The 13,607-nt window shown below is 34.2% G+C and overlaps 1 protein-coding gene across 1 annotated transcript in view; it reads left to right on the top strand.

Annotated features, from left to right (window-relative positions):
- LOC124447772 (intraflagellar transport protein 56-like) overlaps positions 1 to 13,607 on the top strand; it is an 82,200-nt gene that overhangs the window by 48,779 nt on the left and 19,814 nt on the right. The window contains exons 17-18 of the mRNA XM_046998771.1: positions 3,805 to 3,888; positions 3,956 to 4,025. Of these exons, the coding sequence (XP_046854727.1) occupies positions 3,805 to 3,888; positions 3,956 to 4,025 (154 nt within the window). The remainder of the gene's footprint in view (positions 1 to 3,804; positions 3,889 to 3,955; positions 4,026 to 13,607) is intronic.

Raw genomic sequence — 13,607 nt, 5'->3', positions numbered from 1 at the left:
AAGTTTATTGTAACCCTTTACACATCTCCACATACAGTGCCGGCAAATTCCCCTTTTGAGAAAAAACTCAAAATTTTTTTCTGCCAAAGATTAAGCAAAAATTATCAGAGAGAAAATTAACAATTAAGGACAGCTTAATGCCATTAATATTTATTAGGCATTTCACTAGACTATTATCTTCTATAAAGTATATGCAAGGTGTGCTATATAGCAATCACCAGTAGCATTGTATTTGCCAATGCAAACAGAATGTAACCAACATGCCTTTAATCATATAATTACATGAATGTTAAAATTGGTTCATGTGTCATGCTTACTGGTTATGATAAATATCTTTTCATATGATCAAAGCTCGTTTAAATGTAAATCTGAAATAATTTAGTTTAGAAATTACAATGATCATCAGAAAAATTACCTGATGATCATGAAAAAAACTTTGGCTGTTTTGCCAAATTTCAAGGTTTATCTGCATATATAGGAACACATTTTTACTTTATAGAAAATGCTTTTCATACATCAATAGCCCCTTGGAATTTATGGCAAACAATCTAGTATGAGCCGTAGATCAACACACCTTGACATCTCTACTTGAGGTGTTCAGTTAGAAAGGGGACACTTTGTGACATGCGACAACATTTCATGTATGTGAAATACTCAGGTTAAATACCTTTACAGTCAAATTGTCAAAATAAAAAGCTTCATGGATCAGAAAAGACTGAAAATCACAGGTTATAGTAAAAAGCTTCTCTTGTAAGCAATGTTAGTTTTCTCTAATCTTAAACAATATGTACTATAACTGTCCAATGATTGAATGATCAATGATCATAAACTGAAAAGCCTCAAACATTTGTTTATAATATGGTAAAAAATAGCATGGCACCTTATGGCTACAGATTTTTTGTCTAATAAAATACATTTGAAAGAATGTAGGATTTCGCTGCCATATTACGGCCAAGAATCCCCAAGCACCAAAGAAATCATAGCTAAAAGTCCTATGTTAGGTCATTTAGCTATCAGTCGAAATCGGTCAAACCAATCACAGTAAGACAAAAATTTAAACGAACCAATTGCACTATAGCAATTGGACTCCCTTATCGGTCCGTCCACACCGCTTATCGTTTGAGATTATTCAAGATCGTTTACTGATCTGGTTATTGACCAATGGAATGGCTTAAATAAGCATTCTTGAACTCCGTTATCGGTCGAACCATTCGAGCCACCCCGCTTATCGATCAGCCAGTTAATATAATTCTAGATATGTTTTTATCTACTGATCTGTTTACTAAGGTGGTATTTGTATAGGTTTTCTTACATAAAACAGAATTTTGACGATGAAATCCAAACGATTACAGAACGAAATTTAATGATCAAAAAATATTGTAATCATTAAATTTGATAAATAATTTTTTAACTATAAACATCAGTCGCGTGAGCGATTTGACATACCCTAGATCCGTCCCTGAAAACAACCAAAGAGGCGGGAAATCACAAATCATCATTATGATTATTACATGAAGTGTGCGGTATGCAAAATGAATATTCTTTGAGTAATTTTTAGGAAAATAAATAGTTTTGTCGAGTTGTAGATTATTTGTCATGACATCGTTGTGACACCGTTTAGCGTGTACAACGTGCGCAAAAATGTGTTAAAAACTAAATTCTTTTCAAGAAAAATTCTCTTACGGATATTTAAGAAATAGGCAATAGACAATGGGAAGGGGGTTGCTTTAAGGCTTTTAGGCAGCAAAACGAGCTTTGAGTCGACCAAAAGCACATTTAATGACCATCCTGGATGGGCACAAGGTCATACCGTAATACTGTTCCTGCTGATTAGAACCACCATTTGAATATTCGTTCATTAGGTATGGCGTTAATGGATATGCGGGGCCTTATAATGTGAAAATAGGAACTGGATCTTCATCAGCAAAATGTTGCGATGACATGGTGGTATCTTACCGTTCTTTTAAAAGTGGTTTAAGCTGGAATTTGAAAAAATTCTTGAATCATGCACACTTCCAGGCCATTTCACCACCACATCCATAAAACAATGTGTATGGTCACAAACAGCTTGCACATTCAAGCTGTTAGTACCTTTTCGGTTAATGTGGTCAGTAGGATTTTGTCGTGGCTACTTAATTGGAATGTGCGTTCCATCAATTGCACCCAAGCAATAAGGAAAACCATGTGCTCTATGAAAATTGTTCACTTCTTCTTGCACATTCACCTCAGTAAATGGCAATGTTACATACTTTCGTCCGAGGTGTGTTGTCATTGCTTTGCATACCTTTCTCACAATTTTTGACACGGTCTGCCGAGAAATTCCAAACGCATTGGCAGTCTTTTGCATACAACCTTCGTCAGTAATGAAACCGTTCTACCAAGCATTTGTTCGTCCAGGTCGAACCAAAATTTTCCTTTCCTCCTTTCGCGCTTCTTGCTTAACCGCTTCACAACTCCCCTTCCCGTAGCAAGTAACGAAAGCTGGCGAATAATATTCATATGGTTTTGAATATAATCTGTAAGAGAATTCAACATGATATAATGCTTGAAATAAGGGATATCAGTATCGCAACAACCTTTCGTGTTTCCGCCATGTTTAACAAAATGCGCGCAGTAAATTGGCTCATAGTTAATACATGATCGTTTTTATATTTTTACGGTTTCACCCGTCCACACGAGAATAATTTTTTCCGTTTTCAAAAAATTTCCACTCAAAAATTTACGATTTGTGTGGGCGTTTTATCGGGATACGTGTGGACGGAATGTACATCCCTAAAAATATTTTTGCGTTTTCAAATTTATCCGAATACGTGTAGACAGGGCCTAAAATTTATGATTTGTTTACTGCTCCATTCGTGCGCTGCTATTTTTTTCACTTGATCCGGAATTTTTGTCATCCATTGTTATTTTTGAATGTGATCACAAATGAGCATAAAAGTACTTAATTATCCGGGTCAAAACAAGGAAAATTGACCCAACTTGGGTCATTTTCAATTGACCCGGAATTTTTTACCCGGACAATTTTAGAGTGTACCTTCATGATGATCATGTTCTTATTTCCGATGAAATAAAATGTTAGCAATTAAACTGCTTTATGTAGCTGTAGAATTAGTTGTTTTTGTTGGTATCCTGTACGTGGGGTGGGCACTAAGTTTTAATAGACGCCTTCCGAACGACCGACCTTCTTTCATTCATGTCATTGTTTTGTATAAATTGAATTGTTTATGCTACGTATATGACTATATGTAGCATAAACAATTCAATTTTTGATATATGAGTTATTAGATAGAAGGATTCAATGGGACTTTATTTTAACACGCTTGCAACGTCAGCCGCAGCTGCTTTCCACGAATGACGTCAATATATATGAAAATTACCTCAGATAACTAAGTATACATGAAATAATAATAACATAATATTCTATAAATCCTATTTTTTATCAGTTCTATACTAAAAAATTTTATTAAAAATATCATTATGAACTACATGTTGAAAGGAAAACAGATTGTGCTAGTTGAAATTGTGCAAAGCAATTTTGCAATTTAATCTAGACAACAAAAGGTTAAGACGATTACTTAGTCTTATGACTTAACAGTGATTCCAGAGCGCAATTAGCTCGAAAGAGAAATATTGTATGCAATATACCTATTTACATTTATTTTGTCTATCGGTAAATTTGCCTACAACCCTGATTTTGTCAATACAAAGGCAGTCACCTCTTCGTTTACTCTACTTGCATTGCCTGCATGCAAGTGCATAATTTGCCTTTTTCTTTCTTTCATTCTGCAAGATTGCTTTTTATAGAGTTATTTTTACAACGATGATGCGTTCAACTTTAACTACGCTCAAGCAAAAGCGGCAACAAGTAATTTCAAAGAAGCTGAGGAGGTTATATATGAACAATTTGTTGTGTCATCAAATAACGAGTTGCTCACTTCTGTTTCTTTTCTCTCAGGGTTTTTTGCTAATTCAGTCAGAGAAACTCAAGAATGATTACACGTACTTAAGTTGGTTGGCCAGATGCTGTAAGTTTGCATCATTAGTATTTGCTCATTGCTCTGTACTCTATGGTTTGTATCAAAACAGCAGACAGTTTTGAAGTGCTTGCATGTTAGACTATAAATTTAGCAAAACAAGTCAGATTTTATGCTAGTATCGGTATTCTGGCATCCTCTGTTCAACGTAAAATTTAAAAATATAAACTGAAAATCAAATATTTAAAAACGGGAAGGTAATTTGCAGGATTGCATTTTGAAAGGCTTGGGCAAGCATGAGTAAGGTGTCGAAATTTAATTTTGATTTCATGGGATGAAAGTTTGGGTCTTGGTTTACAAAATGAATAAATTTAAGAAAGTTGATAAAGAGTACGTCTTCCGCGCCGATGCGTAAATTTCGGCTATTTTGTGTTGTAACTCACAGCTTGTAGATGCTTGGCTAAACTCATAATTACTTAGCATTTCAAATTGTTTAGTTTTTAATGCACAGTTTCCATAGTATTGTTGTGAGTGGGGAAAATTCACAGTCAGTCAGTCAGTCAGTCATAGTGTAAACTTTCTGGGGGGTGTCGAGCAACAACGCTCATTTTATGTTTAATGATTTTTTAGAGATTTATTATCGGTGATTCAGCGATTATTAATAGAGAATTTAACACCAACTTCAACTCACATTAACTAAGACATTCATTTGTTTCATTCTAAACTAACAATTTACATATATATATATATAATTTTCAAGATTGGTAATCCAGGCATATTTAATGTATAAAAATGGAAGTTACTCCGGATTGTTATAAAATTATTTTGTTGAGCTTTCGACTCGGTGCTTCGACCCTTCATCAGAAAGATATAGGAAGTTATATACAATTGTTTTTACTTGTAGACGCTTAGAGCGTCTACTTCGATGGTGTGAATTGCGGTGTCATTGGTTTTGGTGTATTGTGTAAATGATTGCTGTTAATATTATTAGAGTGTGTTGTTGTAGTTTACAACAAAACCCATGACAACGCATTCCACACCATCCAATCATTATAATCCACCCGCTTATCTAATCAGACGCTCTAAGCGTCTAAAATAAAAACAATCCGCTTTTCCGACTCTTTAAAAATACGTGGTATTACACTGTGTCAAATCACTGGAAATCGGACGAACAAAGTCGACACACAGAAGTTTACTATAAAGGAATAAAGCCGTTTTGCATTTGTTACTTTCTATGAAATTGATTGTTTTAACTTTTAAGCATAAAGCTGATATTTGTTATTGAGGATTTCCTTACATAATGTTAGTGCTGTAATTGTCAACAAGTAATTTTATAAAGGCTATTGTCGATGCGTGAGAATCAACTGAGACATTAGTTATAAAATATGGTGAAACGCTGTGCATGGGAAACTTGAAACATTTCCTATTCTGTGATAGTGACCTTATAGTCCTAGAGCCAATGTTTCATGTAGTAACTGTTTGAGCGTGACAAATGATTTTCGTTTAAATTATGTGCGTACATGTAATGTGGTGGCCAAGAAATACTTGCCACGTGCGAACATTAATTTCTATTAAACTATCTGGATATACAAAGGGGTCTGAGAACTGTTGTCAAAAACGTGGATGCCAAAAGGAAATTTTGTAAAACTTCCACTTGAAGAATTAATTTTATCATCCACTCCCTCCTGATTTCGATTCAGTACAAAATACATCCCGATAATGAAATAAATCCGTAACGTTTTTGATTGAAAGGTATGCTTTAGTGTTTTATGGAATGCACATACATTAGTAAGTATGAAAATTCACATTACAGAAACCTTTCTCTTGTTACACGACAATTTTAATCAAAAATAACACGGCATATTGCGTTCAAGCTTATTACTACTATCTTTATTGATTAAATCGACGTGAAGGCATGAGAAAGTGTCCTAGGGCTGATCAACTGCTCGTTGAATCTTGGCTAAATTTGTTGTCATTGAATTTTGAGTAAACTATGCTTAGATACTGGCAGATGTCATATATTAACTCGGGCAGTTGTATTGAATACATGATAAGACAGCAATTTGAACTTGTTTAGGTGTAAGAGCAGAACTCAAAATATTATGATATAACGCTATTTCTGGTTATAAATACATAATAGTTTTAGCCAAGATGTTACTAAAAAATTTTAAACTATATTGCACAACCTTGGATCAACTGCTGAATTGTAGAACAGAACTACATTATTGTAATTGAAAACTTCGACTGTTTTAATTGAAGTGTACTGGTTTCTCTGACATATATCATTGCTTCTTGCTGCATGAAAGCAAAACTGCATGTCAATCAAGATATTTATTTAACAAGTTTTATAAATGTTGCGCTTTACATGTAGCATTTTGGCTTTGTATAATGTGGTAAGAATCAAATTTGAACAAAATAGTTGGTTTGAAGAGACAAAAAATCAACAAAGACACTTTTACTGGGCCACTCGTTTGCATACGTTAACAAAGACTTGCACCAAGTTTACGTCTAAAATTGTTCTATGATCTTGAAAAGTTGGAATAATATTATTTGTGGAAGGTTAAGGATATATATTTTTTATTTACAACAAAGAATTGATATAATATTAGCAACTGAAAGAGCATCAGCACTTTGAAGAGAAATTGGGAGGGAGGTGAGATCATTGAAAGAGAGGCAATTGCTGTTCAACATGGAAATATTTTTTAAACCACAAATAGTATGTCAATTCTTCGACATGAATGGAAAATATTTATCCCCAACCTTTTACCATGATAAAATTTTTCATCTCTTTAACAAAATAAAATCAATAAATTCAATAAATCAATGCTAAATTATACAAAATAAGTTTAAGGGACTCTGCAATTTATAATCCCAAATTTATTTCAATTAATCATTTTATTTATTTCCACGTCATCTTTATCAGACAAACAGATTTTTGCTTTTACTGCAGTCAATTTCATTGCATCTAATGCATCCCAAGGGAATCCTGGTTAACCTGGAAGAATAACAAGTGTGTGTTGACTGTTGTCAGATAAGGCAATGCAAAACTCAACTTATACACACAGTTATGACTCATGAGCAAATCTTTCCATCATACAGTGAAAGCAACTCTTTTATGTTAAACTGTTTATCGTGCATACTGCATTTAAAGAAATACCAAATGTCATTTATAAAACTAGTAGCATAAAGCAGAACATTACTACCACTATCTTTGTTGCTTACATTCTCACTGTTTTACAATTAGTGCAGTGTAGTAGTATAAGGCTTGAAATGCTCGAAAGCATTCAATTTTAACTGAACAATAAACTTCACTTTTACCTGATGTTTTCTGAAAAATATTTTGAATAATTCCTACTTGATCCATTTCTTGAGTACGGAGATTCAATTCCTACGTGATGAGTGAGTTTCGCTTGATGGAAATACTCTTATTTCGAAAAGAATCGGCTGTTTAAAAATACTGAACATTGTGAATGAGAAACAAAATTATCTGGCTTACTGGTGTGATAAAATGTTTTCTTTTCTAACAGTACTTCTACAATCGTTTACCACAAGTTTTCAGTATGTTTTGTTGATGAGATTAAGAAAAAGTTAGCACTCCGTTCACGAATGAAGCATACATTGGTCAGCATTAATCAGAACAGAAACGTCAAGAATGAGCATTAGAGTCCTACCAAATTAAGGAAATAGTAACAAAAGTACATGTTCTCTGGTACCAAAATTAGTGATGCAGTCAGTTTGTATATTAAATAGAGTGATTTAGCAAACACGACGTTTCGTCTAAGACGTCGTAAAAATGGTGTCGCATGCAAGTTTTGCTTCCTGTTCAATCTACGACGGCAGTCGTGTTGACGTCTACGACGTGAAAACATACAATTTGACGTTATATCTACGACGGCTGAATCAAACTCATTTTTTGACAAACCGAAGGCGAGTATTCTTGATATTTTCAACTTGAAATATTAAATAAACCTACAAATACTTGTTCAAGAAAAATTTGTGTAATTTATGTATCATAGAGCATGAAAAACAGAGAATTAAATAATGCGGGTCTGGGTTTCCCCGGAGTCATAACAATTAAAGTTACAAAGCCGTTTGCCGATGATTTTGTTTTTATTTATATTTTCCCTTCAAAATAAATATGAATATAAATGCAGATAAATGCCGAGATGGATGAAAATCGCAAAACAAGTATCGGTATGCGTTACTGTAATCAAGGACTTTTCATTTACTATTGAGAATGATCGAAATAAAAATTGAATAAGAAACAAATGATTTGGAATTAGGAATTTGGTAATATAAAATCTTGTTAAAGGAAATGGCTGCTGAGGGTGTCATGCAGAAAAAAACAAAATCCAGGGAAAATGGAGCATCGTGGGAAAAGGTGGTCAAAAATTTGAATTCTGTGCCAAATTTCGATGTATCGCAGAAGTCTCTTTGCGATAGGTACAAGCTCCTGTCAAAAAGATATAAAAGCATAATGAGAAAAGAGGAAAATCTACAGGTGGTGGGGTTGAAGGACCAAATGAAGTGGAACAGTTGTTGGAGGAATTGATTAAGATGAAGGAAGAAACAGAAGAAAGAAAAACAGATGAGAACACAGCAAGGCAGTACATTGAGGCAGATAAAGCAAAGGCCATAGAAATGAGGAAGAGAGCAATGGAAAGTATTTGGAACAAAAAGAAAGACTAAACGAAAGTGAAAAGGCAAAAAAGAAAAGAAGATCCAGCATTGATGGAATGGTTGCTTAAGAGAGAGCAATCGAAAGAAAGCAACAAATAGATGAGGAAGAGCGCAAGGCAAAGCAGAGAAAAAACAATAGAAAGTAAATATGCAAGAGGCATTCATGAGGCAACTAGAGGCAACACAACAACAACAAATTGTTCATTTCAGAGTAACTGAACAACAGCTGCTGAATACAATCCATCAACTACAGCAACGACAACAACAGCAAGCACAGCAATTTGCAGCCATGCAACATAGTATGGTACAAATGATGGAACAACAGCCAATGAAGGAAAACTGATTTAACTATCAAATTTTTCAGGATGTCAAACAATGCATGAAAACATTATTTATTTAAAAAAAAATTTTAAAACTTGTATCTTACTCTGTGAATAATTTATAAAGTATTGCTGTTTTAAACTTCACAGTAGTATAGTAAAAAAAATAAAAACAACCACAAACCAGTTCTATATTAAAAGTATTGTCCTTTATGAAAAGTATTGTTCTAGACTAGGAGGAGCAAGTTCAAAATAGTTTGATATGATATTTCCATACAAACAATTTTTTCATGTCAATAAAAGAAAAATAGTTGCTAATGCTGCCAAACATCCATTCCACCGACACACGAACCGAGCTCATAGCTTTGTTGAGCATTTGCATGTCTGGAGTGTGCTGTGTGTCTCTAAATGGACCTTGAAGGTGAATACCCAAAGGATAAGCCGGCTCACCATACAGACAAAGGGCGGTTTCACCATTAAAAGAATGCACAATTCTTCAAAACTTGAGCATGTTGTTCTTTGAGAACAAACAACTTTTTCCGGGATGTTAAGACAGTTATACAAGATGGAGATATCCATCTTGCTAAAGCGTAATTCTGTGCGACATTCAACATCGCCTAAGTTCTCCAAATCAAACTTTTAAATTTCTAGTTTGGATAATTGATTTTGATTGGTTTGCGCATATAAATAAATAAAATCGTCTAGATGAGCTAAGTCGTTGAAGTATGCAAGTGTTAAGTTTTCGCAAAAGCTTTTTAAACCAAATCCTGACATTTTATCAATATAATAACCTTTTTTATCGCAAAGGCACACGTCGTATTCCCCAAATTCGAGTTGTGAAATAAGACAACCGTCTTCGACGTTCGAAATATTACATTTCATTAATCTTTAGAGCAACTTCTCCTATTTCCCGAATCTATCTACATCTAAAAAGGTAGGAAACTCACCCGATGAAAGTGTATATTTTGACGACGTCTTAGTTGAAACGTCGTGTTTGCGAAATCACTCTATTAGATAGATTTAGATTTCAGGACTCGATGTCAAAGACGACGTGAGTTGACCAAGGCGGTTTGGGTCGACAACGCCGTCGTCTTTCATGTGAAGAGTGATTTAGATTATATGAAAAGACGATGACTTTTTACGAAAAAACAATTTCATCGTTTATGCGATTTTACTGAGTCATTTAGCCTTTCTTTCTATAGTCGCTGATAATTCGAGAGGTTATGGAGGAAGAAAACAACACTTTAGTTGAGAATAATAGTTGTTTTGCTCGGATAGAAAAACATGCCATATTTCTTTTAACTTACGTTCAATTTTTTTCATCATAGTCCTGCTATTTCATCGCATTTTAATAAGATTTTTAATAGTACGATTTGACTTGTAGCTAGATTAGTTTATATTGATGTATGAATAATGTATTGACCAAGTCTAATGTATTGACCAAACATCAAAAATAGCGTACAAAGCATGCCACATTTCAATAAATTGTAGTTCTTCTTTTTTAAAAGCTGCTTTCTTTAGTTTGGTTTATAATTTAACGTGGACATTGCAAATAATATAAAGAAAAATTTATCTAAATCGAATTAAAAACGAAATCATTTATCTTGTTGATTGTTTACATGAAGAACAAAACATGCATTTTATTATTTTGATAAATTTAAATGCAAAAACACACTAGTTTTAGCAGAATTGCTTCAATACTAAACTGTCAGTACGCAAAGTAATTTATTTCCATAGACTTACATTTCAAAGCGAAAAAAAAGTAGAAAACACAGACGTCTTCAAGACGACGTGAAAACAGCAAGTCACGTCGTGAAAAATACTAAGACGACGTCGCAAAGGCAGCGGAAGTAAAGCAACCGGATGTTACGACAGATTACGCCATACTCACGTCGGATGTACTTATGCTCGCTTGAGCTTACCGTTAGCTTTCCTAGCGCGGGACTTCGTATCTTCTGAGCAATCTCCCCATGGGTGAAAATGGGGGCTGGAGCAGCACTCCCCCTTGCGATAGTAACTTCTAGTAATAAAAGAATTTGATGCATGAATGACTAATGTATGATTGTGGCGTGTCAATTGTCCATATTATGCATCCGCTACGTAAGTGTGCAGTAGAAATTAACATTTATTTACGTAAACTTGGAGAAAGTTGTAGCTCTTTCGTGTATCAAATGCCACAAGAAATTCTACAGTTTTCAATGGAACACGGATTCGTGTTATTGACATGCGTTTGTTTGGCGAATGATACGCACACTTTATCACGCAGAAGTTGTGGTATTTCTTAGGCAAAACTTTTTACGCTTACGTTAAGACAAAAAAAAACACGACAGCGTTGACCAGAGAGACGACAACAGACTTATTTTGTCATATTTTAGGTTTATTATGGTTTGTAGACGTCTTCAAAAACGTCTTTAAAAAAATTAAAGTTAACGGTTAACAACATTTTCTTTAGAAACAGCACAACGTCTGCAGTAACAAATGCCTTTCAAAACAGTAACAAAATCCACGCAAAATGAAAACATGAAGCTCTTCGCCTGTTACAACGCTTGTAACAGAAAGGGATTTTTAAGAACCATACTTAATAGTTGTGAGCTGTCTTTCTAACATTAAAAATCTTCTATCATTCAGTTGGGAACTGACACCATTTTAACGAACATGTAATGATATCATAATGATTGTATCTCTAACAAAGACATCAGAACTCAACCAATCTCTCTACTATAAGTGTGGCAAAAACTGATAAATATAAATATATATGATGTTGGACACTGCACCACTTGTAAAGCCTAGTTTAAGTAGCCTACTTAATAGGGAAATAAAGATTTCAAACATCTTCATCGTAGCTATTTCGGTAAATACAATCCCATTGGCAATTACAAAGCATTTAGAATGTTGCAGAGTATTTTCGTTAAGAAACAAACTGTTTAGCCTTTGATAAGTGCTTCTCAAAATGAATTTCAGCTTAGCATTTTTTGAAACGCCAAGGTTCGAAACTAAGCATTCTTGAAACTAATTTTATCTACCATGCTTAGGAACATTTTTTCTAAGAAACTTTGCACTATCCTGGGATCCCTAGTTTTATAGATCCCAGAGTATCTCAAAAAAGATAATCCTATGGTAGGATTATGCAAAACACAGGTAGAGCGGTGGACTAGTATCTCGAAGGTGCGAGTTCAAATCTCGTGCAAGTCACATGTTTTTCATGTTAGGATTTATATTATGTATAATCTCTGATGATGGCTTTGGAATAAAGTCTCCTCAATTTTCGGAAAATTTGAACTATTCGGTCACCATGCCGGAACATGATTCGAATTGTGAATTGAGTACTTCGGACTCTGGGTTACGTCGAAAGGGCAAATTCTTTACCCTATGATGATGAGCCACTAGCAGAGACTGAAGAACATGTTTCTACCCCCAGATGATCTCGACTGACTTCTTCCAGCCATCACAGAATAAAGAAGTGATTGCACTATTCCATTTACCGAATGGTGAGTTTTGCACAATGTCCTTTTTTTAAATTTGTATTTGATTACTTGCACTATTTTGAGTTACTAGTACATCAAGGTTCATTTGTATTGCTTGTACTTACAGGTGCACTTGTTAATGCTGCCATGTAGAGTTGCTGGAAGGCACCAGAGTATAGGTGCATGAAGGAAATGGGACCTGCTATGCAAAAGATGTGCTATGATGGCAGCATTGAGGAGATCACGTGTATTACCCAGAATGAAGATTTTGGCGAATATGGTGCACCATTCAGTTCTTAAAACTGTTGGGCCCTTAGTGAGTGGAATGGCCATGCCTATCGCCGTAGAATATTACAATCAATAAACGAGTGAGTGAAACTACTTTTAAATCACATATGTGATTGTTTAATACTGCCTGGATTTTAATTAAAACAAATGCTATGTCTTCATTTAATTTCGATACTTGAGAGGTGTTGCATATCGATGCCTAATTAAATAATCATGTTGGTCAGTGGAATTGGAAATCAGCAGACAGTTGCCTGGATGTGTTTATCATCACATAAGGAAAACATATCCAACAAACAACAAAACAGGATATATGACTTTAAAGGAGCGCTCGTAGAATGTCGATTATAATAGTTAAATGTGGATACATGATAAATTACATTAAATTGGAAGAAGTTACCATGTTTTGAAATACAATTGTGTACCACATCAGCTCACTTATTAATATGTTCATCATTTGGTTCCCCTTTCCCCATCATGCTATGCAATAATTTGTGTATTTGAAATCTCAATTCAAATATTGTATTCATTTTTTTTATTTTGATTTCTAAGTACTGTTCATTAGTCTCTTCAGGTTCTTTCTCGTCAACCTCAAAAAAAACCCAACACATCACAACTAATTAAGAAAAGCATAAATAAACAAAATATTATACAAAATATTACACAAAATATTATACAACATCACTATAATCGTGGTTATCTCCACACTAGATTTATGAGAAGAAAACCATGAAGTTATGATATAGCTTTCGATAACACTTTCACTATCGCATTAAAAACATGTAACAAAAGCTGTTGGGACATATACCTTTTCTTAATGATACAATGCTGTACATTGCAAATTTACATGATGATAAAATTGTGCCTAGATGGGTCTAATAACA

Source organism: Xenia sp. Carnegie-2017, unplaced genomic scaffold (assembly GCF_021976095.1).
Source record: "Xenia sp. Carnegie-2017 unplaced genomic scaffold, XeniaSp_v1 HiC_scaffold_23, whole genome shotgun sequence".
NCBI lineage: Eukaryota > Metazoa > Cnidaria > Anthozoa > Malacalcyonacea > Xeniidae > Xenia > Xenia sp. Carnegie-2017.
The sequence above is the reverse complement of the archived record's forward strand: the minus strand, read 5'-3'. Positions and strand labels throughout refer to the sequence as shown.